The sequence below is a fragment of the Monodon monoceros genome, unplaced genomic scaffold (assembly GCF_005190385.1).
Source record: "Monodon monoceros isolate NGI ecotype Baffin Bay Population unplaced genomic scaffold, NGI_Narwhal_1 Super_Scaffold_18, whole genome shotgun sequence".
Taxonomy (NCBI): Eukaryota; Metazoa; Chordata; class Mammalia; order Artiodactyla; family Monodontidae; genus Monodon; species Monodon monoceros.
Genome location: NW_021703774.1, coordinates 164,414,048 through 164,439,833, shown reverse-complemented (window position 1 = coordinate 164,439,833; position 25,786 = coordinate 164,414,048). Strand labels below are relative to the sequence as shown.

Below are 25,786 nucleotides of genomic sequence, written 5' to 3'. Positions count from 1 at the left end.
GGAGTCTCTCCTAGGCGTCCCCCCTGCCCAAGAAGTGGCCTTCCCCAGGAGTGGGCATTGTCTGGCCCTAGGAAGGCAGAGAGGGACAACTAAGGGGGCTTCAAGGCCTGCACAAACTGAGCTAAGTAGAGGATGTAAAGGAGGGTGGGCTAGGATGAGTGACTGTTTAGACAAGAAAGAGTGGACCTGGGGATAAAAAATCCCCATCCTTGTCTCACTAAAGGGCCACTGTCAGGGATGGGACACCCAGAAGGTGCATCTAGGCTCAGGCCTAGATGTAAGGAAGGAAGTAAGGAAGAATTTTGAAATCCATCTGAGTTGCTGAGGAATGGAATGGGATACTCCAAGGGTAGTGAGCCTCCTATCACTAGGAGTGAGCGACAAAGGCTAGTCAAGGAGCTGCCAAGAGGTCATGATGGTCTCAGCCAGGGACGATGAGGTTCAGGAGGTCTACAAAGCCACTGAAAATAAAGGTACGATTTCCTCAAGGGCCCCCCACAGTCTTCTTCCAATATTCAAAGGGTTGTGAACCAAGGGAGGGTTCCTTGTTTAGTGGGAGGCCATAGGAGGGTGCCTCAAACATTTCTTCCATCTCCAAAGATTCTAGGAGGCCCAAATTCTCTGATTCTAAGATTTCACAAAGCCAAGAATCTGATACTCAGTGGTTCTGCATGTCAGTCACTGATGTTGTAGCCAGACTCCTACTTTGCCTGCGAGACTCTCAGTCTGGCCCCTCCCCCTTTCTAAATCCACCCCTGGCTTCACTCTCCCACATCTCTTCAGCCACACCAGCCTCCTTCCTGTTCTGAGGACACACCAAACTCACTCCTGCCTCAGGGCCTTTGCATCTGCTGCTTTCTCAAGTGGCTCTTCTCATTCTCCAGATTTTGGTTCAAAGGCCACCTCCTCGGAAAAGCCTTCCATGACTCCATCCATCACCCCACAGCTTCACAGTACAGGGTGATGCACAAGCTGGAGCCCAGCTGCTTGTGTTCAAATCTCAGCCTGGCCAAGAGACTTTGAATAAGTTACTTGGCCTCTCTATGCCTCAGTTTCCTCAGCCCTAAACCAGGAGTAATGACAGTACCTGCCTCATGGGGTTGTGAGGATTAAATTCATCAATATATGGAAAGGGCTTTGGAACACAGCATGCTGGCTAAGCTCCAAGTAAGGATCATCTCTTGTTAGCATGTACTCTTGCTTTAAAATTCAGCACAACCATCAGAGCTTGTCTTTTTGGTATTTTGGGGGGGCGTCTTTTTATAGACTGTCTCCCCTACTCCCTGTTTTACACATGAGGAAATTGAGGTTCAAAGAGGTGAAGAACTGACCAAATCAATCTCTCTGAAGATAGGGACTGCACCTGTCTCATTTTCCACTGAATCTGCAGTCCCTAGAACTGTGTCTGGCTTACAGTAGGTGTTCGGTAGTTCCTTAGAGCTGAATGAATGATGAACAAATGACTAAGACTACTGTCACTCCGAGGTGCTGTGCAGTCAGGAGCCTGTGCACCTAAGACTCTACATCAGCCTGCCTCTGCCCACCCTAGTCCCAAATGACTCTCAGCTCAATCAAGGTCCCAGCCTCTCTCAGAAGTAGCTGCTGAGACAGGCAGACTAATGAGCTGGGGACCAGCATCCATGCTCCTGTCCCCCGTGGAACCCCCTCACCCAGGCTGGGCCAGGGGAATGAGGCAGGAGCTGCCCTGGCATTCGCCTTGAGGGATCCCTGCTCAGAGGTGTGGTGGCAGGTGTGGGCTCAAGAAGTGGTAGCTAGCTCCCCTGTCCTGTGCTCTGCCAGCTGCCCACCGGGGTCCTGCCCACCAGATGCATAATAGATAAGGAGGCCCAGCAGGCTGTGCCCGCCTGGCATTTCAGAACCACTAATGAGGCCAGCCTCATGCTTCCTGCAGCAGCACACAGGCTCCCGCCGCCGCCCAGGGCCTCCGGCTCAGTGATTACAGAAAGGAACCACCTGAGGAAAGGGGCTGCCCACCCAAGACCCCCAGTCAGCACAGGCAGCCTCCAAGAGAGCTGGAGCTAAAGGTACAGGCTCAGGCTGACCCTGCTGCCAGTCTTGTTCACCACTCACGGACTGTGTTCCCCTGGGCCAGCCAGGTCCCCTCTCTGAGCCTCAGTTTCCTCATCTGTAAAATGGGAGACAGATAGTAATAGTCTCTACTTTGTAAAGCTGGTATGAGGATGGAATGAAATAATTTAAATGAAGTTCTCAGCCCAGGGCCTGAGACCTGGGAAATGTTCTGCTTTGGAGGTGTTCCAGGATTATCTCACTCTCCTCGTCCTCCTCTCTCACCGCGTAACCAGGATTTTTCTCATTCCTGTGGCTTCCTTGTCTCTGGCCAAGGACCCTTCCCTGGCAGGAGGAAAAGCTGGATTCAAATCCAGCCTTCGCCAGCTGTGCAACTTTGGGCCAGAGCCTTCAACGTTCTCAGTCTTGGTTTTGGCCTCTATAAAGGGGACACTAAGGCCAACTTTCAGGACTGTCATCATGACTTAATGAGGCCACCACAGTAAAATGCCCAGCAGGCACTGGCACTGAGTCCTTGCCAGGTCCTGCTCCTCCTCCCAGGGTCCCAGCTTTAAGGTCAAAGCTGAATCTCCTCTTCCCAGGGTATTTCCAGAACCCACCTTCCCTGCACAACTCCACCTAGCCATTCCCCCACTCTGACACTGTTCCACCCCCCCCCCCCCCCACCATTTGAATCCACCGTAATGTCCATTAGGGCTGCGGAACCAGAGGCACCCACTATCCCACTGGCTCCTAACCCCCCACTGGGCCTCATTCCTTGGCATTTGCACCCTTGTTCCGTGTTCCTTCACGTAGATAATCTGCTGATGAGGGGCAGGGGGTAGGGGAATCCAGCCATGATCACGTCTGGCCTCTACCAGGCCTCGCTGCTCCCTTGATCCAAGCCCCTACCTCTTAATCCTTTTTTAAAATACGCGGTGAGGGCTTCCCAGGTGGCGCAGTGGTTGAGAGTCCGCCTGCCGATGCAGGGGACGCGGGTTCGTGCCCCGGTCTGGGAGGATCCCACATGCCGCGGAGCGGCTGGGCCCAGTGAGCCATGGCCGCTGAGCCTGCGCGTCCGGAGCCTGTGCTCCACGATGGGAGAGGCCACAGCAGTGAGAGGCCCACGTACCGCAAAAAAAAAAAAAAATACGTGGTGAAAACCACACCCCCTCTCAGTCTACCTGACAAGGTTTCACCTCTTCCATCCTCTGGACACATTCGATTCAATCCCACAAACATTCATTAAGCATTTACTGGGTTTGGGCAGCTGGGCAAGACTGTGTGGAGGATGGAGAGATGAGAAGAGTACAGCCCAGCTCTTATGGGACTCATGCTGGAAAGCGGGCCTAAGTCAAAAGTAACTCAAGCAACCTCTGCTTTCAAGGACCTCAGACCCTGCCTCACACCACACTCTTGTGTGGATTCGCTCAACTCAACTGAGGTCAACTCGCTGAAAGATCCAATTCATTAAATACCATTGAGCTCAAATACCAAATGGGGCTCAGAGAGGGGAAGTGACCTGCCCAAGGTCACACCACTAGTATGTGACAGAGGCAGATTCAAATCAATGTGTGTCAGACTCCAAAGGCCATGGCCTTTCCACTGCACTAGGAGTAAGCTCTACTGTGTGCTCTACAAGCATGGTAAGCAGCAGAAACGGGATTCAAGGAGAAAAAGAGGAGGTGTGGGGATCAGGAAAGCAAACACTCAACAAATGGTGATAAAGATGGGCTGCAGGTGTGGCGAGGGCTTGTGGAAATGGGAGGGGAGGGCAGGTCAAGGGGAGGGGACAATGTGAGCAAAAGCCTGGAGGTGGTGCTCATGGGGACCATATTCCCATTGATCGGAAATGCAGGGCATGGGAGAAGTGAGTCCCAGCCTGGAAGGTGAGGTGGAGACAGGCCTTGAATGCCAGAAGATCATAACTGATAGTCAAAGTGACCACCCACTTACAGGGCACTAACTAGATGCCAGGCACAGGCTGGGGGCTAAGCAATTGGCTTGGGGATGAGGGAAGAGAGGGCCTAGGGGCTAGCACCAAGGACAGCAGCTCCAGCAAGGAGGGCATGGGGCAAGGCATTGTGGGTGATGGGCAAGTCCTGGTCATCCCAGAACCTTATTTTGTAAATGTGTCAACTGAGGCCCAGAGAGGGGAAGGGATTTGCCCAAAGTCGCACAGTGGTTAGTTACTATTAGTCCTAGATCCTCCTCTCTTTGACTCTTCATTCAAGGCTCCCTAGAGTGGGCTTTCTGAGTCGTTCCTCCATCCTTCTGAGTCCTCCTCCATCTTCAACTCTTCCCTCAGGTCCATCTGTCAGATCTACCCTGTGGCCTGGAGGCCCTGGGACGGAGTGAGTGAGACTCTGGGCTCTGCACAGAGCCTGGAAGATCAAGATTCAAATCCCAGCTCTGCCACTGACTAGCTGTGTGAACCTGGGCAAGTCACTTACCCCTTCCATGCACCATTCTTCTCATCTGTAGTTAAGGCTAATAGTGCCTGACTCAGCGATGTGGGAAAGATTACGTGAGATGATGCAATTCAAGCACCTAACAGTACCCAGTGCACAGCAGGTTCTTGACAAATGGCAGTTGTTAGGATACTATTACTGAACTCCTTGAAAGAAAAGGCATTTTTCTCGCCTCCATCTGTATCTCTCCTCGCCCTACCCCTGCTCTGGGCTTGGCATATGGCCTTGCACATGGTAGAGACTCAAACTGGCTTTGCACGTAGTAGAGGCACAGCAGCAGGAGACAAAACCCAGAGAGGGAGAGTAACTGGCTCCAGGTGGCACAGAGAGCATCAAAGGAAAATAAAAGGGCAGGCCCTGGAGCTCAGCCTGGGCACCCCGTTTGCCTCCCGCCCCAGGTGTGGCTTCCTAGGGAGCTCTTGGCAGCAGGTAAGGCAATGGTGCCAGATAGGAGTCATCCAGCAGCTGGGGGGCACTGCAGGGCCTGGGGACCCCAGGAAGCCCTCAGCAGGGGCAGAAAGCAGAAGCCAGAGCGGTTGGGGGCTCTCCTGCTGGAGTTAAAGTGGCAGCAGGAGCAGCCAGCCGGACCCAAGTGATGCTGGTGCCAGGGAAGCCGGGAGGCACCCGCCTGCTGGGGCATCGGGCTGGGGGGTGTGAATCCCGAGGTGAGGCTGCACCTCCACCCACTGCTCACAGTGTTGGGGAAGCTGCAGACACTTCCTCCTCCAGAGAGAGGCAGCCTCAGACACAGGAAATGGGCTGGAGGAGGGCGTCCTGAAGGCTATGTATGGAGTGGAAGTAGAGGGTTTGGGGGTCAGTGGCCAGGAGACACCATGAGATGGGAAAGAATAGAGAAAAGGAAGGAAACCCTTTCACTGGGGGCCTACAATATGCCAGGCCCTGTTTTGCTTTTTTTTTTTTGGTACAGCTTCCGCTCTGTTAAATAGGCATTTTAATCCCCATCTCACAGATTAGAGCGCTGAAGTTCAGAGAGGTGAGTGAATTGCTGAAGGTCACACAGGCAATGGCAGAGCTGAGATTTAACCTGATTTGCCTGACTCCAAGGCAGAGCTCTAGAAAGAACTGTGGTGATGGGACAGAGCTGGTAAGAGGGTCTGCCCACTCCAAGGCCTGCAGAGGGTGGGTGGAGGGTTGGTGGGGTCTGGTCTGGCATTACAGGGGGCAGTAATGGTTTGGGAGTGTCTCTAAAGTTCAGCCAAGCAGCCCAGCCCCTCCCGAGAGCCCCTCAGTACTCACCACGCACTCTGGTGAGGGGTGAAGGACTTGTCCACCCTGAAACACAGCAAGAGGGACAGCAGGTGAGGGGGGCAGACCCTCTTACCAGGCCTCTCCCAGCACATCAGGCCAATCCTAACTACCACCGCCCTTGCAGAGGGGCCTAGAGGAGGCATTGTTTCTAAGGTGCCTGATGCACTGTCACCATCCCCCATAGGCTGCAGGGGCCCTAATGTCCGTTTAGGGACATGTGAAGTTGTGAGGTGAAGAAGAAAGGAAGAGAGACAGGATTGGGGACAGGGCAGCAGGGGCCCAGGACCAGGCTATGGGGTGGCAGCAGGGGCGGGGTTCAGCATGGGATGTCCTGGAACAGGTGGGGTGGGACAGTGACTACAGCAGTTTGGGATCAGAGCAAGGATGTAGGGGTGTGTCTGGAGCCAACTTAGAGTGTTTCCAGACGGGACTGAAGGGTGTGGGTGTTTGTAAAGGTGGGCAGGAAGAACACCCCCCTCTACTTCCCCAGTGGCCTGCCTCGATCCCAGAGCTGGAGCTCACTCGCATCCACCCAGGGGACAAACGCCTGGGAATCTGGGAGCAGGAGACCCATGAGAGGTTTCCTCTCCTTACCCACCCCCAACCCAGAGCAGAACCAGAGGAAGACCTCAAGCCCCCAGAGCTCAGGGGCCACCCGCTGGCCTCGTCTCCCCCACTCTCTCCAGGTCCGGCATTAGAGAGGGTGTATAAGAAGCGCCCCCTCCCAGAGGCTCCCCCCATTGCCCTCTGAGGGCACCTTGAGATAGGGGAGGGCTCCAGCCTCCAGCCCAGCTGGGGGCCGAGGGGCTCGGCAGCTGTTGGGACAACAAACAATTCCTGCCTCCTGGTTAGAGGCCAGAGGAGAACCGGAAAGGGGCCCCAAACCGGACTCCGCCAGCTAAGGAGACATCTTCTGGGGAGGCAGGGCTGGGGTCTCCCAGGGATCAGCTAATGCGGACTCTGCAGATGGGGAAAGTGAGGCCAGAGAGGCCAGGACTCGCCCAAGGTCACAAAACAGAATGCAGCCCCACTGCCCGGCTGCCTCTCGGTGTCAGCTGACCGGGAGGCTCAGGGCTCAACCCAGGACCATCACCTGATGGCTAGCAGGGCCCCAGGCAGGGAGGGCAGCCCTCTTGTCTCCCACCACACTCAGCCCCTCTGTGGGGTCCCCTTGGAGGTTGGGTGTCCAGAGAGGGGAGTACCTTGGACACAATCCCCTCAGATCAAAGAGCACATATTCTGCAGTGTTACAGTGTGAGCCCCAAATGCTCTGCACCCAAAAGGTGGGTCCCGTGTGTCCCTCTGACCACAGGGAGGCAGGGCCTGGTGAAGGTTATGCAACTACTTGGCCAGCCAGGGAAGGGGTTCTGGCCAGTTTGTCTACCCAGTCTTCCTTCCAATTTACCAAACCTCTGCCTAAGGCAAGGATCCTCCCAGCCCACCTCTGCATTCCTCTGGGGTGGGCACTTGGGGTCAGGAGGAACAGTGACCCCAAGATGGACCAGACACCACTCTGACTCCCCCCGCCTCCACAGGTCTCCAGGTCCAGGCAGCCAGCAGCCCTGGGAGGAGGGGGTTCCTGAGAGCCAGGCAGCCTGAGATAGGGGCAGCGAGGTACCCTGGAGTGGAAGTGGGCGGGGGCCTCCTAATGGCTTCTAGGTTCCCTTCCTCCAAAGCCTCACTGCTGGGGCCCAGCAGCTTCAGAGCCCAAGTCAGGGCCCCTGCAGGGCCTCCCCTTGACCTGCCTTATCCCACCCCCACGACCTATACGTGCACCCAGGAGTGCACACACACAGGCCCACCTGCCGGTCCACACACAGCCATACACATAAACACTGTCACACACTTACACACAAACACAGAAATGCCCGCGGCCACTCGCGTCCCCACGCGTGCACAGGGGCACCCAATCGGAACACACACACACACACACACACGCACACGCAGACTTCCCAATCCTACGAGTTACGTACTGACATCAAACCGCTCACCTCACACCTAGGCACAAATTCACAACTACAGAAACCAAGGCAGACACCCGCGGGCGCGCGCGTCCCCCGCCCCCCGCCCTTCCCCGCGCACCCCCGCGCGCGCACGAGCGCCCCCGCCCGGCGCACCTACCCTCCGTAGGCCCCGAAGGTGAAGCTGCGCTTCCGGCCGCTCATGGTGCTGCCACCGCCCGCGCCACCCGTCCCGCCCGCGCCGAGCCGGAGCCGCCTCCCCGCGCCCGGGTCACCTTGGCAACCCGGGCCGCCCCGCCCCCGGCCACAAGCCCTGGGATTGTCCGCGCCCCCGCGGGCTGCGGTCCAGCTGTCGGCAGCCGCGCGCAGAAAGGGCCGCTTGTTCGCGCCGCCCTCGGGCCGGGGTCAGGGGATTTGCTGGACTTTCCGAGCTGGGACCTCGGGGCGGGGAGGCGGGAGGGCCGGGCGGGGCCTCGGCGGTAGCGGGGGTCGGGGAGAGGTTAGGACAAGGCCAACCCTCCGCCCCCAGACCAGGGCGTACCGGGCTGCAGACCCTCTTCTGGAGGCGACACCCTCTTCCATCCCCCCTAGAGCCTTCCGGTTCTGTCGGCGGATTTGTCCCCCTGTCATCACGAAGGGGAAGCTCATAGTGAGCTGGGTCCAGAATTTGGAATCCAGGGTCAAAATGGTCTGCATTGTACCTCGAATTTCTCATCTGTAAAATAGGACGAATCCCGCGGGGCCCTTGTGGTGAGTTAATGTGTGTGGAGCGCTCTGCCCAGGCCTGACACAGTAAATGCTAAATAAGTGTCAGCTAGGAGAGTCCCGCACTGTGGGTCAGAAGCTCTGCTCTTGAAAGAGTGAAGGAAGGAATTGCCCACTCTCATCCCCCACTCCCAGGAGCCCTTCTTTGCCCAGGTGAAGAGGAAGAGGGGGAATGGAGACGCCCCAACCTCTTCTTGAAAATCATCCCTCCTGGGCTCCTCAGCAACCTTCCCTTCGGAGGGAAACTGGGCTCGAAGTTCTAGAGCCGTTCACACATTCACTCAACAAACACTCTGAGGCCCTCCTCTGCACCCAACTCACCCAGAACTCACAGTCTCTCCTGCCCCAAGTAAAGGTGTGTCAGGAGACAGGGGACACTGCCCCTGTCCCCAGGACTCACCCACCCCTCCCAGAACACCCACTCTGCCCCCACCCCCTGCACCCAGGGAGGCCTTCATAGAAACCTGAGGTTTTCTATGGGGTTTTCTGTTTAGAGGGACTGCAGGGAACAGATGCAGTGGGGGGACGAGGGAGAAGGGACACCCAAGGGCACAACGATAGGGTGGCAGGGATTCTTCAGAAGCCTCTCAGGAGCTGTTCCGCCTGGGCCCTGAGCCAGGGCTCAGTGAGCTCCATCTTCCCCTGGGAAATGGCTGGTCTGGGCACCGGGCTCCACAGTTTGCCTCACCCAGGTTGGGGATGGGGGGCACAGCAGGCTCCTAATTTCAGATGTGAAGAAACTGAGACCTTGGCTCACAGCAAATATTCCTGTCTTGGTGGATTTCCACCCCCCGCCAGCCCCTCTCTCTGCCCCACCCTGGACCCCTTCTCTCCACACATTCTGGTGGGTAGAGGAGCCCTCAAGAGCCCCTTGCAGAGTTCAGAGCCTGGGCAGGGCCAGCATGATTTTCTCAGCCCTAGAACCACTCCCTTGGTTTGGTTCTCAGAGGAGGGTCTGGCTCTCTCTTGGCAGGGTGCTCTGGAGCCAGGGCTGGGCTCCTTCTGCTCCGGGCAGGGTGGCAGATTCCGGGGCAGTGTGGGAAGCCCACTCCTCACAGGGCAGTCTGGTAGGGCTCCCGAGGGCCAAACCCTAGGAGCACTGAGATTGGCCCAAAGAGGGAGAAAGTCTTTCCTTCCTAAGTGGTAGCAGCAGCAGGGGCACCCAGAGAGCTGGGGTGGAGGCAAGGACCGGGAGCTGGGCCTGGGTCATAAGGGGTGTGCAGTGTCAGGGCTGCGACCCAGGACTCCAGCCCCATCCAGGGTGATGCACCCACCTGGACATTTCCCTCAGCCTCGCCGCTCTCTCTTCAGTGGGAGTGATTCCTGAGTGGGCTCTGCATGTCCACTTGGCAGGGTGGCCAAGAGGCCTCTGATGTGCCAAGTTTCCCAGCCGGGTCTGGCCCCCGGGAGGCCCTGCTGGTGCTGGGACAGTGGGCCCTTGAGAGGGGCCATGGGGGCTGCAGGGTTCCCACCGAAGACAAAGAGCCCAGTGTGGGCTCCGGACTCTTGGGCTCTGACCAGCTGCAGCTGCCTCACTGGCAAGAGCTGGGGGTGGGGTGGGGGTGGGTGTCAGAGTCCCTCAGCCGGCGACGCTCAGGACACTCCCAGGCCAGCTCCCGGTCCCGCCAGCAAGAGCAGAATTTAAATGCACCTTCTGAACCTGCAAAACCACTTCTGAGAATTTACCCTCTACGTCACCACAGGTGAGTCTCAAGATGAATGGCCAAGGACAAGAGACAGGAAGGCAAGTGCTTATATCCTCATTCTTGTGAACCCTCTCAGGGTTCAAATCCCAGCTCTCCCACTTGTCGGCTGTGTGACCTTAGGTAAGTCACTTAATCTTTCTGTGCCTCAGTTTCTTCATCTGCAAAATAGGGTTGATGATGAATATAAAAGTACCTACTTCAAAGGGTTTTGCCAAGGATTAACTAATTTAATACTTACAAAGCATTGAGAATAGTATTTGAATCGCATGAGTTTGTTAAATAAAACCCTTGCTGCCGCATCATTCGCATTAGGTCGAACTACGTGAAGTCACCATTTTTTCTGAGTTAGCAAAGATTTATTAGTAAGAGTTCCAGAACAAACTAACAGCCATCCAGATAAACAGATCAAAGTCCACGCGCACCATGCGTTGTATGCAGCTGTTGGAAAGAAGGGGGCAGCCCTACGTGTGGGCACATGAAACAACCTCCACGACAGACACACAGACACACGCAGAGGTGGGGCAGTAAGGGCGGAGGTGCCAGGCCAGGCTCTGACATTTCCTCACTGTATCGTATTTAACAGTCCCCAGACGTCCAGCCTCCACTGGCCGCTGTGACAGGGAGCTCAGTACTCTCCAGGCAGCACAGAACCGGTGCTTGCCGGCTGGCACTGGGAAGCCACTACCGTCTTTGGGGTGGGACAGAGCTCCCTTCCTCCTTTCCCTGCAGCCTCTCCCCTAGAAACCAGAGCCAGGCTGCCCTCCAGGGTCCAGGCCCTCCCTCTAGGAGGAAGCCTCCCTTCTAGCCCTCCTAGATTTGCACCAGAGTTGCTCAAACAGGTGCCAGACTGTGCGAAGGAGGAGGGAAGGATGCAGGGGTGGAGGGTTGCAGAGCTCCCTTTCCAAGTTCACCCTGGGTTGAACTCTGGGAGTTCCACCCACCTGCCTCCAGCTCCCACTTCCCAACCCTCAGCATGGAAATGTAAGGGCACAGGGAGGGGCAGGCTCCTGGGAAGATCTCAGGTCTGGGCTCCAGATGGGACTGGTGGGGTCAATTCTTGCTAGGGTCCCCAGCAACCTCCCCTGTTCTCCCTCCCCCCTGTCATTCCCAACCACGATATCTGCTGGGGGCATCCTGGGCAGGAGGCAGGGCAATCCCGGGCTTCCTGCCTGGCCAGGCAGCCTCCTGTGGTAACCAGTTTTCCTCTCTGGGCCTCAGCTTGCTCATCTGTTAAAACACCCACTTTTACTTTGCTGGGTCAGAGACTGAATCATGGAAAAATGAGAATTTCATAGGTTCGAAGCATCATTGTCCTTAGCTCATGACCTTTCTAGCCAAGCCACACCCACCCAATCCCAAGATGCTGCAAACCCTGAGCTCCTGGAAAAGGAGTCTCCTGGAGGGTCCCTAGGCCCTGGGAAAGGAGGGAGGAGTGGGTGTGGCTTGGCTCACACCGTCTCCCCAAGTGGCTGCCCAGTGAAGTTAATGAACCAGCCATCCTGACTCTGAGACTGCCATCCTGTTCAACAAGTTCCTGAGACCTCTGCCTATTCAGAAACCTACTGTGTGTCCGACACTCTTCAGGAACTAGGGGTAGAGGATGAACAAGACAGTCTGTAGTGGACCTGTGTGTGCACCTGCACAGAAACTTCACCAGGTCACACGTGCACTTGTCCTTGTACTGTGCACAGATACATCTAACTAATGCCTACAGCGATCATAGCAAGGTCAAATGCATGCAGACGTGCTCACATGAACACCAGCCCCACACTTACAAACCCACATGCACACATGCATGCTAAGGTCAAATCAAACTCACACCCACAGGTCCCAAATCGGTGAGTGCTCACCTACTGACTGTGGCTGGGTTTGTACACACGTGAATACACACCAATGACAACAGATTCATACACAGAAATCACAGGCCCACACAGATCCCATTATGTTCACACAAAATATACACACAGACACACGTGCACACACACATCACACACACACACAGCGCTCAGCCAACTATTGGGAAGACATAAAGGTAGGGCTCTAGTGGTGTGCAACTGCTACATCCCCAAGGAGAGGGGAAGCCAAGACCCTCTCACACATTATAGGCTGGAATCCAGCCAGCCTCCCTCTCCTGCCCCCCTGCTAAGGGCATGGCACTCCCTGCCCATTTTCAGAAGCAGGTAAGTTGAACTGGAAGGGAGACCAGTTACGCCCAGAGCTCCACCCGGGGCAGCTGGGCGGACTGAGCCCCGTACCGGGGGGACAGGAGATCTGGGTTGCGGCTCCCAGCTCAGCTGGTCACTCATTGTGTTTTCCTAGCACAATCTCTTCCTGCTTTGGGCCTCTACTGGTCCATCTGTAAGATGGGGGATGGGATGCCCCGACAGTTCCTTAAGGTGCCACACTCCCACTCAGCCAGTCAGGGATGCTGTGAACCCCTCTTCACCCAGCCAAGGCCCCCACTTGGCAATGGTTCTCAACGGGGACGGCTCTGCCCCCTGAAGGGCATTAGGGAAATACGCGAGGGTGGTTTTGGTCCTCTGCAGTTACTGGGGGTCACCGCTGTCACTCAGTGGGTGGAGGCCAGGAAAGCTATGCCAGGGAGAATCCCACCCAAGGAGACCTGCTGTGCATCAAATATCCCCCCAGATATTCACGTGGGGGAAAGGCCTGTTTATCCCATCCTACAACTTAACTCTGGTTTACATATGAGTCTTTTTTAGTATGGCTTTATACAAACTGAGTCTTCAAAAGATGTAGCTACTGGAGCCATTCTGAACTAGAAGTCAGGTACCACGATAAGATTTTTCTACCCTTAAATCTAAATTTTTTAAATATACAAACAGGGGCAAGCATTTGGTTACTTCATTAGGTCCTGTGGTGTGATCGTGCCAGACTATTTATCTGTGGAAGTGAGGGCTTTTACTTCTCTTAGGGCAGTGTGTCGTTTGGTTTTTTAAATTGTGTGTGTGGGTAGGCTTATTATCCGGGAATACCACTGCATGAGAATAAAGAACGCTCTTTAAACATGTGTTCTGAAAAGGGCCTGAGGAGTCCGCCGCGGTCCCGGGTGCCCTCAGCTGGTCACCACGGGAACTGCAGGGCTAGGGCCGGCCGGGCTCCAGGACCAGGGACAGCGCCCCGGGCGTCTCTTCTGGGGAGGGCTGGGACCCGAGGGCGCCCCGAGGAAGCGCCCTGCATTCCCCGCCGCGCTCCGGTTACCCACGCCCCCCGCACTCCTCACTCCCCCCCCTTGAGGGAAGGCGGCCTCCCGAACGTGCCTTTTCCCTAATCCCCGGCGCGAACTGCAGCGCCTCTCCCGGCCCACAATGACACACCTGCGCGCTACAATGGTGGCACCTGTGCCGCCGCCCACCGTGTTCCCGCCGTCCCCTCTCCCCCGGGAACCGATCCCTCGGTGTGCAGACCATGGAGGTGCACCTACGTGCCCTGGGACCTCTCTGATCTCCACAACAGCCCCCTGAGGCAGATTACACAAGAGCTGTGTGTCAGCCGTGACGGATGGAGAAACTGAGGCTTGCAAATAGCGCAGATCCAGCTCTCCTGCCGCCCCCTCAAGACCTCATCCTCCATCATACACGCACCCCAGCTCAGTAAGAGCAGCTACGAGTCCCCGGGGCCCTGTGCCAAGCGCTCTCGTTGGTTCAGTCCTCCTGACCACCCTGTAAACTACGTGCTATTATCATCCCTGTTCACAGACTTTTGAGAGACTAAGTGGCTTGCCCAAGGGCCAGGGAAGACCCCCTAAGGTAACTCAGCTCTGAGGCACTTTCAGGGACACTCCTGCAAGAAGAAAGCCCTTCAAAGAGCACACGCTGCCCTGCCCTGACACCCCTGGAAGCCTGAGAGCCTCTGCCTCAAGACTTGGGTGCTATCTCCCCATCCTCATAAGCTTTGGTCTCGCAAAGCACTTCCCCAAGGCACACAGTAGGTGCTCAACAAATACCTGCTGCTCGGCTGAAGCCTGCCTTCCAGGAACCAGGCTTCTAAATGCACAGACACACAGCCTGCGCACAGAGCCTGGACACAGCAGGGCAGTGTGAGTCAGGGGTAAGGGCACAGGCCTCAGAGCTGGAGAGAGCTGGGTTCCAGCCCAGTCCTGAGCTGTGGGGCTCTAAGCCTCAGTTCCCACATCTGGAAAATGGAGGTATACCAGCTCTTGGCTCACAAGGTGATGGTGAGCGTCAAACAAGGTGATGCACACAGAGGGAGGACTGAGCACGGTGCCTGGTGCCCACGAAGAGCTTGCAAGGCGGTGGCTGCTACTGCTATTGTCCGTACAGTCTTCCTGGTGGTGTACCAAATCCAGAAGCCCCTGCTGAGTCATGCCCACATTTCTCACAAGGGTCAATCAGGCTACAGCAGACACCGTGGGCAAGAGGAAGGGCAGAGAAAGAGGTTGCAAACACACAGTCTGTGGCCAGGCTGGGGACAGAAGGGGGGAGGGCAGCCATCCTTGGCGGGGTCAGAGAGTCTAGGAGTGTTTGGAGACGCCCTACCTCACTGTCTAATCTCTGACCCTCAACCCCTGGCCTCTGACTCCAGATCAGCTCCCTGGTCCCCTCAGCATAGAAGGCGCTCCATAAATGTCAGTGAATGAACGTATGATGTCCTAGGTTGGCTATGAGCAAAAAGAAGGATAAAATACATTTTATTCCTATCATAATACATACAGGGGTTGACATCAGCATGGGTTCGGAGTAAGGTGGACCTGTGTTTGAATTCTCACCTCTGTCTGTCACTTCCTGGTTTATGACTTTGGGCCATTTTCATAACCTCTCAAAGCCTCAGTTTCTTCATCTGTATAAGGGGATGGTAATGAGAACAATAGTACTTACCTTATAGGGTTGTTCTTAGGATCCAGTGTAAAGTGCTCATCCCTGGCACACAGGAGGTGCCCAATAAGTGGGGGCTGTCCTTAGTACTGTTACTGGACTTGTGCCAGCACAGCCATACACTGAGTCAGGAGACCCAGGTCCTAGGCCCAGCTCTGCCACTGGTTCCGTGAGACTGTGGGCAGGTCCCTACCCCTCTGGCACCGGGTTTCCTTCTCTGTAAAATGAGGGCTCTCCAAGGTGCCTTCTCAGTCTGATTTGGGGGGCAGCCTGGGTCCCATGGGCATGGCAGGTGGAGAGGCCCCTAGGAAACAGCTCTGCCCCAGTCTACACTCTCGGCAGGGAGGGGGTGGTGTACTCCCATGACAGGGGAGGAAGGCAGGCATCACTGGGAGTCCCAGAGCTTCACCTGACACCTGCCTCGTGCCCACACAGACCTCTCAGAAGCAGCGCCCCCTAGAGACACCCCCAACACTGTCCCTAAGGCAGGATGCTGTCCTGGAGCCACACCACGTGGGCTCTAAGTCTCAGGGGACATGGGATGGTGCAGTGGGCTCAGGCGAAGCAAGATCTGGGTTTGGAGTCGAGCTTGTGCCCCGAGGCCCATCCCTTCACCTCTCTGAACCTCAGTTTCCTCAGCCACAAAGTGAGGAGAATAACAACGGCAGAGCGAGTCCTGCCGGCCCTGAGGGTTCTGGCGCACGTTGGAGGCAACCCAGATGTGAAAGCCCTTTGTGAACTGCTGCCATGGGCTGTAATCACCATAATTATTATCTATAAAATGAGGGGGCTGGACCAGCTGATCTCCATGGGCTCCTCTCCAGATCTGATGCTGAGGATTTCATGAGCTGGCAGTTCATGCAGCCAGAGGGGGCCAGGAGAATCCAGGGGCGTCTGTGGGATTGCACGTCCCTGGGAACCTCTGCAAACAAATCTCCCCATTCTCTCCTCTTCCCCCAACTCAGTCCGGGGTGCTGAGCCCCACAGACTGACTGACGGGCCATGGGGAAGGGAAAAGGGAGGGAAGGGGAGCTGGGAGGTTCAGGGCCAGGTCCTGCAGGTGTGAGGCAGCCCTAGGGTTTGAGCCCCAGCCCCACCCCTGCCCAGAACTAGGCCTCCCCCTCCCCCTCCCCATCTCATTCTGCATGCAGTACACCAAAGTGGTTAAAAATGGAGTCAGACAGCCCTTAATTCAAATCTCAGCTCCAGCCACACACCAGCTGGGTGACCCTGGGCAGACTGCTTACCCTCTCTGAGCCTCAGTGGGCCTAATGACAGTTGTTCTGAGGATTAAATAAGACAGATCCATGAAAAGTGCTTAGCGCAGGGCCCAGCATACTGTAAGTACTCAATTAATGCCCCCCACCTGCACCCCATCACTCAGCCTCCATTCTGCTTCTCCCCTGCCAGGAACACTCCTGCATTGCTAAGCCAGCCAGCCAGCTCCCACCCTGGCTAACACAGGGCAGACCCCAGTGGTGCAGCTGGGAGCAAGGGCAGGGGACAGGTCCCAGGTTTCTCTGCCCCTCAGAGGACCACGGAGGGCCACACCTCTCCAGCTAGGGCGATCTGGGGCCCTGCCCGGTGACTGGGACAGGTGAAGGCTTTGTCCCAGGGGCTCTGTGCAGTCCTGTTTCCGGAGGCTTGAAGCCCTGGGAGAGGGACCGTAGGGCATGCCTATACACCTGGAAAAGCTCCCACATCTCAGGTGGAGGCAGGTGGTAAATGGGGCCAGGCTGGAGCCCACCTACCCAGAGCCTCAGCCCCATGGCCTCTCTCTGGACCCTCAAGGTCAGGACGTGGCACCAGGGCGGGAGGCATGCCTGCCATCAGCCTGGGCCTCGTTCTGGCAATCCCTCACAGGTCAATGAGGGGTCCCACTTTTGAAACGGAGGAATTGGGGCTGCCCCAACAGTTCTGGCCCTGAGCTTGCAAGCAGAGAGAAATTCCCAAGGTCACCCTCCACCCACCCCCAAAAGTCCCAACTCAGAGGAGTGGGGTCTTGGAAAGGGCTGTCCTCTGAGCTGGGATGGGGGTGTCTTTCTCTTGCAGACTTGGGGTGGAGAACTCAGGAGCAGAGCAGAGGGCTGGACCCACATGCCTCACCTGTCCACTCCCCCACCAGCCTGGCTGTGGCAGCCATGTGGCTCCTGTGGCCTTGAAGGTCACGGCCTCTCTGGCCGCTCAGGAGTCTGTTTTCAGCCACTGTCCCCCGCAAATTGCAGCAGCACCAGATTCTCAAGGGAGCCTGGGGAACGTGCAGTTGCAAGAAACAGCACGATATCCCCAGAGATACGACACACCTGAGGCTCATACAGCACGGTCACCAGCTCCACCTCACTGGAGCCACATTGCAAAGGCAGAAACTGCACCCACCCATTGCACAGATGGGAAGGGAGGCTCAAAGTGGCTGGTGACTTGCCCAAGATCACACAGCTAGTGGGATGAGGGCAGAGGGGGACATGGGTCTCCTGATTTCCAGCACAGATGATCGTCCCCTTCTTTCCTGACTGCTTGGTGCCTTGGTCCTCTTTCCTGTCCCTGGGATGGAAGATGCTGGAGCTCTCTCCTTTGCATACAGAGGGAAAATGAGACCCAGGGAAACGGGCAATGGAGCCACACTTACACAGCAGGAGCAGGGCAGAGAACCGGGCCAGGCTAATTCCTACCCAAGGCCTGCCCACAGAAGACTCAGCCACTCTCTCCAATGGTTTTCCCATTGGCTTGCAGGGAAAATTCCTCAGCCTGGCATTCAAGGTCCTTAATAAACTGGCTCCAACTCACCCCTACACACACCTTCCAGTGAAGCCAGTGTCCTGATTGCCACCTTTCATGCTGTAGTGGTCACGCCACCAGAAATACCTTCACTCCTCCTTCCATTCATAGTGACTCCACTCATAGCCACCATGACCATTTATTGACCACCTACTATGTGCCAGGCACTGACTCCCCAAGGGGGAAAGCTACCCATCTCATGTGACAAGAGTAATGCCAACTGCCTTGGAAATGTGAGGTTATGGAAACAATTCCCACTGCCCCTAAAACATTGAATAAAAGGCTTATTTTTTCTTGCTGTAATAAAATATCTGAAGTTTCTTTTTTAAGATTTTTCTCCATATTTTTCTGGTGTTTGTTTTTTCTTCTGTGCATTCATATCTCTGAGTTCAGCTCTATGTTTTTCAAAGCAGCTCCCAGCCACCATGTCTGATCTGCACAAAAAACACTCTCAGGTAGGCAGGCAAACAAGGGCTTATCATCCCTGTTCTATGGAGAAGGAAATGAGGCACAGAGAGAGTGAGTGACTTATCCAAAGTCACACAGCAGAAACTGGATTCCTGACAACTCCCAGCCCATCTCCTCTGAGTCCCCCACAAATGGCCACAATGAGCTGGAAACTGCCCTGGGTATTTGCCTACATTAATCTTCTTAACCCTCAAAACAACCCCATCAGGTACATAGAGTGGGTGATCTCCACTTTACAGATAAAGAAACAAGCTCAGAGAGATGGAGTAATGGGTCCCAAGTTGTGCAGTTAGTCAGTGGCAAAGTCGGATTTTTAACTCAGGCTTTCTTCCAAAAGGGGACCCCAGGGAGGGTGGCCCCACGCTGGCAGAGGCATTTACTAGAGGAGTGGGCGGGTCATTTGACCTCTTTGAGCCTTACCTCCTCATCTGAGACATGGCCACAGTAGCACCACACTGGGCTGTGGCAGGGACCGAAGGATGCCACACCCAGCTCATGTCTGTTTCACCTGTGTCTATTATCGTCCCTGGGACACACTCCACACTCAATAAATGCTTCCTGAGTGTGCAGACGAGGGCCCTACCATTGTGCCAGCACACAGCGGGGGCACCACAGATTTGACTCCTTTCTTCCAGTGGGGAAGGCTGGTATCCCAGCGGAACCTCCCCGTTTTGGGGTGTCTCCCCACCAGCACCCCTCTGCTTCTTCTTCCTTCCTCTCTGAGTCACTGCCTGCAAGTACAAGTCTGCAGCCCTAAAAATAGAGCACATATGGGGGCATAAAAATACTCACAGATGTAAACTACAGCAGCAGGCCCCCCACCCTCAGGTCCCCCTCTGTTGACCCCAGGGTGGTCTCCCCAGGAAATCCCTGGACTGGCAACCCCTGCTTGGCCTAGTGTGGACCCAGAGTTTTCCATCTACCGGAAGTCCTTAGCCAGGGGCGCCCTCTTGCCCCACACTGCCCAGCAGAGCCAAACTTCCTTTCCTCATTGGCACAGAGCTGCCACCTCACACCTCACACTCCCTAGCCAGGCCAAGCTGCCTCCCAGAGCTGGAGATGGGCCCAGAGAGGGGAGATGACTTCCCCGGGCCACACGGCCAGCAAGAGGCAGGGCCAGGCCTGGATTCAGAACTAGCGCCCTGGCAAGCCCAGGGTGAGCATCCGAGTGAGAACGGCAAAGCCCGGAGCCCCTCGCTGCCCTACACCTAGCACGTCTGCCCTGCAGAAGACATCTGAGCCCCCAGAAGCACCTCTCAGCAGCCACCTCCCAGCGATGCCAGGCTCTCAGAGGCAGAGCCAGGGTGCCAGGGCCCAGGCAGGCAGAGGCTCTGCCGAGGGAGGAGGTGGGTAGAGGAGAACTCCGAGGTTTCCCCTCCCTTCACACCAGCCGGCCCCCAGCCTCGCTGGGAGGGCAAAGCAGAAACCAGGACTTGGCAAGGTCTCCCGGAAAAGTGGCAAATGAAAGGGAACCCCCGGACTGCTTGGAGCCTGGGTTTGGGGGGTGTCCTGTTTTGGGAGGGGCCTGAGGAACAGCACCTCCAGGGGCAGCAAAGGGGCAGCCGAGGGAGAGGCTTCTCTGGCCACCTGGCAGGTATATGTCTGGGGGGAAGGTGGGCAGGAGAGTAAGGTCCACTGATGGGGAACCACAGGTAGTTTCCCAGGATTCTCAGGGTCAGCCAACCTGGGATCATGTGAACCAAAAAAGAGGGAAGAAGGTGAGGGTGAGGCTTTGCTGGGAGTGGCCAGAGGGGCCTCTGCCACTCCCTGCTGGGGTGGTGCTGAGTTCGTGTCCCCCGCACAGGAAGCTGATGTAATGCATGCGTGTGTGCACCCATGGCGGCCTGGGTGTGGGTGGGTGCATGGGCCTATCTGCCAGGTTCACTTCTAAGGGTGCGGGGCTTCCTTGTGCTCCTTCCTGGGTGTGCGTCATGTGTGTGCCCTGGAGGAGGTAATGGAGGCCGTTATCAGCCCCATGAGGGCTATGGAGGAGCCTCTTCTTCCTGACAACACCCTCCTCCTCTGTGTGCACACAGCGTCTGGATGGCAGGTCTCTCCGCTTGCGGTATTGGTCAGAGTTAGAGGCGGGGGTCTTGGCCTGAGTGTGCGGTGCGTTCCTGTGTCTGGTTCCCGGGGTATCTGTGAATCAGAGCGTGTTTGCATCTGTGTCTGGCTGTGCACGGGTCTTGGTTGTTTGTGCAGCCGTGTGGCTGCTCAGCGGTGTCTGACGGCCAGGACAAAGGCCTCCACAGACAGACAGGTGGCGTGGAAGGCAGACCTGCCCCAGGAGTCCTCAAAGGGCCTCTCGGCTCTGGAACAGGACAGCCGGCAGGGGTGGGGCCTGGTGAGAGGGAGGTGGAGTGGGGCCTCAGGGTTCCCTTACCCCAGGCTTGTGCTGACCCAGCTGGGGGCCTGAGGCCAGAGCAGCAGAGACGCCCGAGCCAAAAAGAAGACCGCCTGCATTTCAAGAGGCCGAAGGAAGAATCCTTCTTGTCTCACAGGGGCGGAGGATGGATAGAGAGGGGTCTCTGGAGACCCCTGCCAGGCAGGCACCCGGGGCAGAGAGGAGAGCAGAGGGCTTTGCCCAAGGAAGGCTGGGAGCTGGGAAGGTCCCAGGGAGGGAAGACACACCATCATGGCCGTGGGCAGAGGCAGCAAAGCAAGCACGGGGCTCTGGGAAGGGAGAAGGTCTGAGCTCTGGACCCTGAAGAAAGGGGAAGTCCTCCGCAACCTGACCCAGCTTCCCACCTCCATCCCAGAGGCACCCTCCCCCCTCCCCCCCGCACCCCAGGCCGCACAGGAGAGCAGGTCACCTGTGAACCTCTCTACCTTGTCACTGACCCTGTCTCCACCCCACCACTGTGGAGATCCGTCTGGACCAGGAGCCAGAGAACTGATTCTAGGCCAGCCAAAGGTGACTCTGTGACCTTGGACAGTTCAGTCAGCCTCTCTGAGCCTCAGTTTCCTCATCTGTGCAATGGACACTCCAGTTCCCCTCCCTGAAACACCGCTGTGGATAAGGAAGGCTCTCTGCCACTTGAGGATTAATCGTGACCCTGCAATCCTTTCCAAGGCCATTAAGGTACCCCTCTGCTTCCCCAGACCCTCCAGCTGCCAGGGGGTCTCAGCGAGACGCAGGTCCCGGATAGAGGAATGGGGGCCATCTTGGGGCCAGCTGGGCATGACTACCACCTGCCCCACTCAGCCGCTGCCCTCTCCCTGTCCGGGGGCCCCTTTGGCTGACTGCCCTCTCGTTAGCTAGGAAACTCAGGGCCGCCCACCCCCTTGCCCTGGCCCAGCTTCTTCCTCCAGACACCCTCGGGAAAGAGGGACCACCACCCTCTAGCAGGCAGGGTGGACTAGGAACCTGGGGAGGAAAGGCTGCCTCCTTCCCTCATCTCCCCTCTGCACGTCTCTCCTGCTCTGTCCTGACCCAGCTTCTCCCAGTCTCCCTCCTGCTGGCCTCTGACTTTGGAGAGGAAGAGGGATGAAGCACGGGGACAGATGCCAATGTGCTATGTGTGGAGGGAGGGGTGTCCTTCTTGATTCCACCCCCAGGCCTGTGGTAGGACCCCAACAAAAACTAGGGGTCACGCACAGGTCGGGGTCTAACTACCATGGAGGGAGGGAGGTCACGTCCTGAGCTGGTGTCTGTGTGTGTGCGTGCATGTGTGAACACAAGGGATCTTCCCCAAGCCCAGGCGCCCCACGGCTGGCACCAAAGCGTCTGCGGGTCGCAGGGACCGCCCTGTGGATTCCCACCGAGTCCTCAGATGCTGCGGAGCCGTGGGGGCGGGGGGGCGACGAGGGGGCGTCCGACTGCGTGACGCGGGGGTGCCCTGTTCCGCGGCGGGTCGGGGACGAGGCTGGGGGGGATGCGCGCTGTCCCTGGGGAAGCAAGGACATCACTGCCCCCTCGGTTCAGGGTCGCTGGACCCCCACTTCCTTCCTCTGAGGACCGCAGTGCCTCCTCCTGGTGGGTGTTGGGGCCGGGCCCCTCCCCAGAAATCGAGAGAACGCGCCCGTTTCTTCGCGCCCCCTCCTCAGGGTGAGTCCAACACGGAACCCCCACCGACGCAGGGGGGTGGGACCCGAGCCCACTCCCCCTCCCGAGCCTCGGCCTCGACCCACCCCGGAGGCAGGGGGCTGAGCCGCCCCCCCATCCCCCGCCCGCAGCGCGGCCAAAGCCAGCCTGCGCCCCCAGCCCCCGGGTCCCCGCCCGTTGCCCGCACCCTCCTGCCCGGCCCGCCCGCGCTGGGTCTTGGCTGCCGGCCGAGGGGAGCCCGGGCCACCTCCGTCCCTTCCCCTCCCAGGGCCGCTGCCCGGGCGGGGCGGACTCACCCGCGGGCCTGGGCCGGGGCTTCCTGGGCTCGGCGCTCCGGAGCCCGCGGCAGCCGCTGCAGCTCTGGTCGGACGCGGCTCGGCGTTCGCCGCCGCCGCCGCAGTTCGGGGGGGGTGGGGGGCGGCGTCACGTGACCGCGGAGCCTCCTTCCCGGCGCGCTCCCCCTTCACTGCGGAGCCAGAGCTGGAGCCGCGGGCTCGGGGGAGGCCCCCACTCGGCCGCCTGCCACAGCAGGTCCCGGAGGCGGGCGCTCTGCGCCCCATTTTACAGGTCGGGTAACTGAGAACCGGAGAGGGCAAGGACCGGCTCAAGGTTACACGGCTAACTGGCAGGGCCGGGCGAGGACCCAGCGGTCCAGCCGACTGTCCCTGCTCCAAGGGGAGAGGGGCAACTTCTGCGACAAGTGGAGTCGACGGGAAAGTGGGGGACACGCCCTAGGCCCGCGAGTCTGCAGGGGCGGGGAGGAAGGAAAAGGCGGCCAGGTTTAGCTGGGTGAGGAAGCTGTACCCCCGCGGCACGTCCTCCGCGCCCGGGCGCTTCGCGTGCCTCCTGGCAGCGGCCGCGCGCTGGCCCCCCAGCCGGTTAGCGGCTCTCCGACATCCTCCGGGGACTAGGTAGCTCTCTTCTTACTCCCAACCTAACCGGGGAACGGGGGTGGCGAACCTCAGGCCACGCGCTCGAAAGGAGAAGTAGAAGGAAGGCTGCAGGAGAAAGGTGGGGTGAGGGCATGAGTGAAAACCCAGGCACGAAGGGGCCTCAGACATCACCTTAACCTGACCTCTGAGGCCCAGAGAGGGGAAGAGACTTGCCCAAGGTCACAATCAAGTGAGCAGCAGCAATGCCGCGGACCCTTGAGCGGCTCCTGGGCTCCTCTCCCCACTGGACTCCCCTCCAAGGAGCAACCACCCTAGATGAACAGAGAAAACAGGCAGTGTGCCTGCAAGGCCGGAGCTGTCGGGGACCATGGGTGAGGCTGTGGTTGGTAGGCCCACGTCACACAGAACGCTGATTTTAGAGGCGATCTTTACACCTCTGGTTCTCACGCCCTCGCTCTAATAACTGGAGAAACTGAGGTCGCAAAAGGGGTAGAGAAAAACCTCCATCTCATCTACCCTCCAAGGTCAGCGAGTCCAGTAGGTCCACTTCACAGGCAAGATTTAGGGAAGATTCAAGTCTTGTATTCATTTACTCACCATATTTGTTGAGCACCTGCTGTGTGCTTAACAAGGGACCGTCACTTCCACGGTCCCCATTCCCCCCTCTATCTTCCCAGCCATGGGGATTCATTTCATTAAGGAAAAGACCTGGGGCCTTCAACAATGCTTCTATCAGCCTCTGGACAATCGGAGCCTTTCAAGCCTGAGTTTTCAGTCCCACAGGGGTTGGGACCAGGGCCATGTTTCCCTGCCAAGGCTCTCACCTCAACCAACAGAGATTAGAATTAAGGGGGAGTAGCAGGCCATTCCTCACCCTCATCCCACCCCCTGAAAATGTGAAAAGGCAGAGGGGATGTAGGGACGGGGCACGCATTCTTTCCAGTCCTTCTGTGTCTCATCCGCAGGCACCCCCGAGCCATGGGTGGGAAAGAGTTCCCAGCCCAGGGCTTCTCAAAATTCTAAGAGCACAGGAGTGGCCTGATCCAGATTCAGTGGGTCTGGGGCCTGGGCTTCTGCATTTCTAATAAAGCTTCACGGCATTGCCGGTGCTCTCGGGCCACAGATAACATTTTGAATAGTGCTGGCAGAACAAGGCCTTCAGGGAAGAAGAAACAAAACTGCAGGGGCTCCGAGAGCAGCACCTGCTCACTCTGGGCCCCCCACCCCCACCCCGGGGGGCGTCTGATTTCCTGCCTAAGCATCAGGCCTGAGCCTGGATCCTTCTCAGGATGCACCAGGGCTTTATAGTTTGGTTCAAAGCTGTAGTTAAGAGGGAAGAAGTTGAATGAGACTGGTCAAGGTACTTCTGGGGATGGTGCAGAAGGGATTTCATAGTGCAGCAATTGCCCCAGACTGGTGTGTTGTACAGGACACTGGTCCTGAGAGATGCTTGCTGAAGTAAAACTGTATTTGGGAGACACTGGTTGAAAACCTAAAGCCCTTCCGGGGCAGCGTGCACTGGGTTAATCTGCCTACAGCAAGGCTGGGCTCACACATCTCAGGAAGGGCACACAAACTCCAGGGTTCTCTGAAGCACTACATCTCCCCCCATCCTCTGTCTTTTTTGTGAACTGGGCTAGATGGATCCTTGAATTCAGTTCCCAACAAAATTCCGGTGCCTCTTCAGCTTCTCCAACTTCTCGCCCAAAAAGCCCTCTTCCCCTCCACGCTGTGAGACAGAGACCATGGGCCTCCATCTCTGGCCAGGAAAGCACTGCTGCTGGTACCATTCCAGACTGGACTCCAGAGTGAAGCCAAAGTGCCTCACATGAGCCACAGCAAGGGGCCCGATGGAGGCAGAGGAGGTGCGGAAACTAAGTGAGGAGTTGCAGCTGTGATCTTTCGTGGTCTGGACCAGCAAACTCCAAGGTCTCCAAGGGCCTGTGGTCCTATGGGCACCGAGGGACTGAATGTACCCAATCCTGGCTGAGTAGGTCAAGAAACGAAGGCTCTTCTGTGCCAGGCCTCTATTTCTTCTTTATTAACCAAGGAGCTCTTCAATTACAGCACTTTCCTCTTTACAGAAAACCTCAGTACAAGAGGCTTATAATCTCTCCTGTGTCCTGGGGGGGCAGCATGCTGAGACTCTCAGGGGCCCTGGTGAGAAGGCAGCCAGCACGTGCCGTAGGGCTGGGCACAGAGCCTGGCATGGAGCCTGGGTATTAAAGGGAAGATTGAATGAAGGCCCTGGAGCTTCGCTTTCCCTGCCCTATTTCAATCCAAACCACTCAAGACTGACCACTCAGGCATGGCTGCCTCTGGGCACAAGCCTTCTCTTTTCCAAACTTAATACATCGCAACCCAGCAACCACCCCTGCCCTCCCTCCCCACTGCTGAAAAATGAAAGCTGGCTTCAAAAAATCTGACATCTAAGAAGGCTGGAGAGGAAAACGTGGGTGGCACAGCTGTAAACTTGGAATAATGCACGAGGGAGTCCAAACTGGGAGTGGAAATTACTCTCTGCTACCCTTCCCTGCCTGGTCAGATCA

The 25,786-nt window shown here is 57.2% G+C and overlaps 1 protein-coding gene across 11 annotated transcripts in view; it reads right to left on the bottom strand.

Moving 5' to 3' along the window:
* RAP1GAP (RAP1 GTPase activating protein) overlaps positions 1-7,965 on the bottom strand; it is a 51,263-nt gene extending 43,298 nt beyond the window's left edge. For 6 of the 11 annotated variants that reach the window (XR_003794584.1, XR_003794586.1, XR_003794587.1 and 3 more), the window contains exons 1-2: positions 7,890-7,953; positions 5,757-5,792 (exon numbers count right to left, since the gene is read on the bottom strand). Coding sequence is in view for 4 of the 11 variants with exons in the window: in XM_029230221.1 (XP_029086054.1) it covers positions 5,757-5,792; positions 7,890-7,933 (80 nt within the window). In the remaining 7 variants the exon portion in view is untranslated. Of the gene's footprint in view, positions 1-5,756; positions 5,793-7,759; positions 7,787-7,889 lie in introns of those variants that run through there. The other 5 variants (XR_003794590.1, XR_003794592.1, XR_003794591.1 and 2 more) reach the window with 5 other exon arrangements.
* Positions 7,966-25,786: the final 17,821 nt, after the last annotated feature.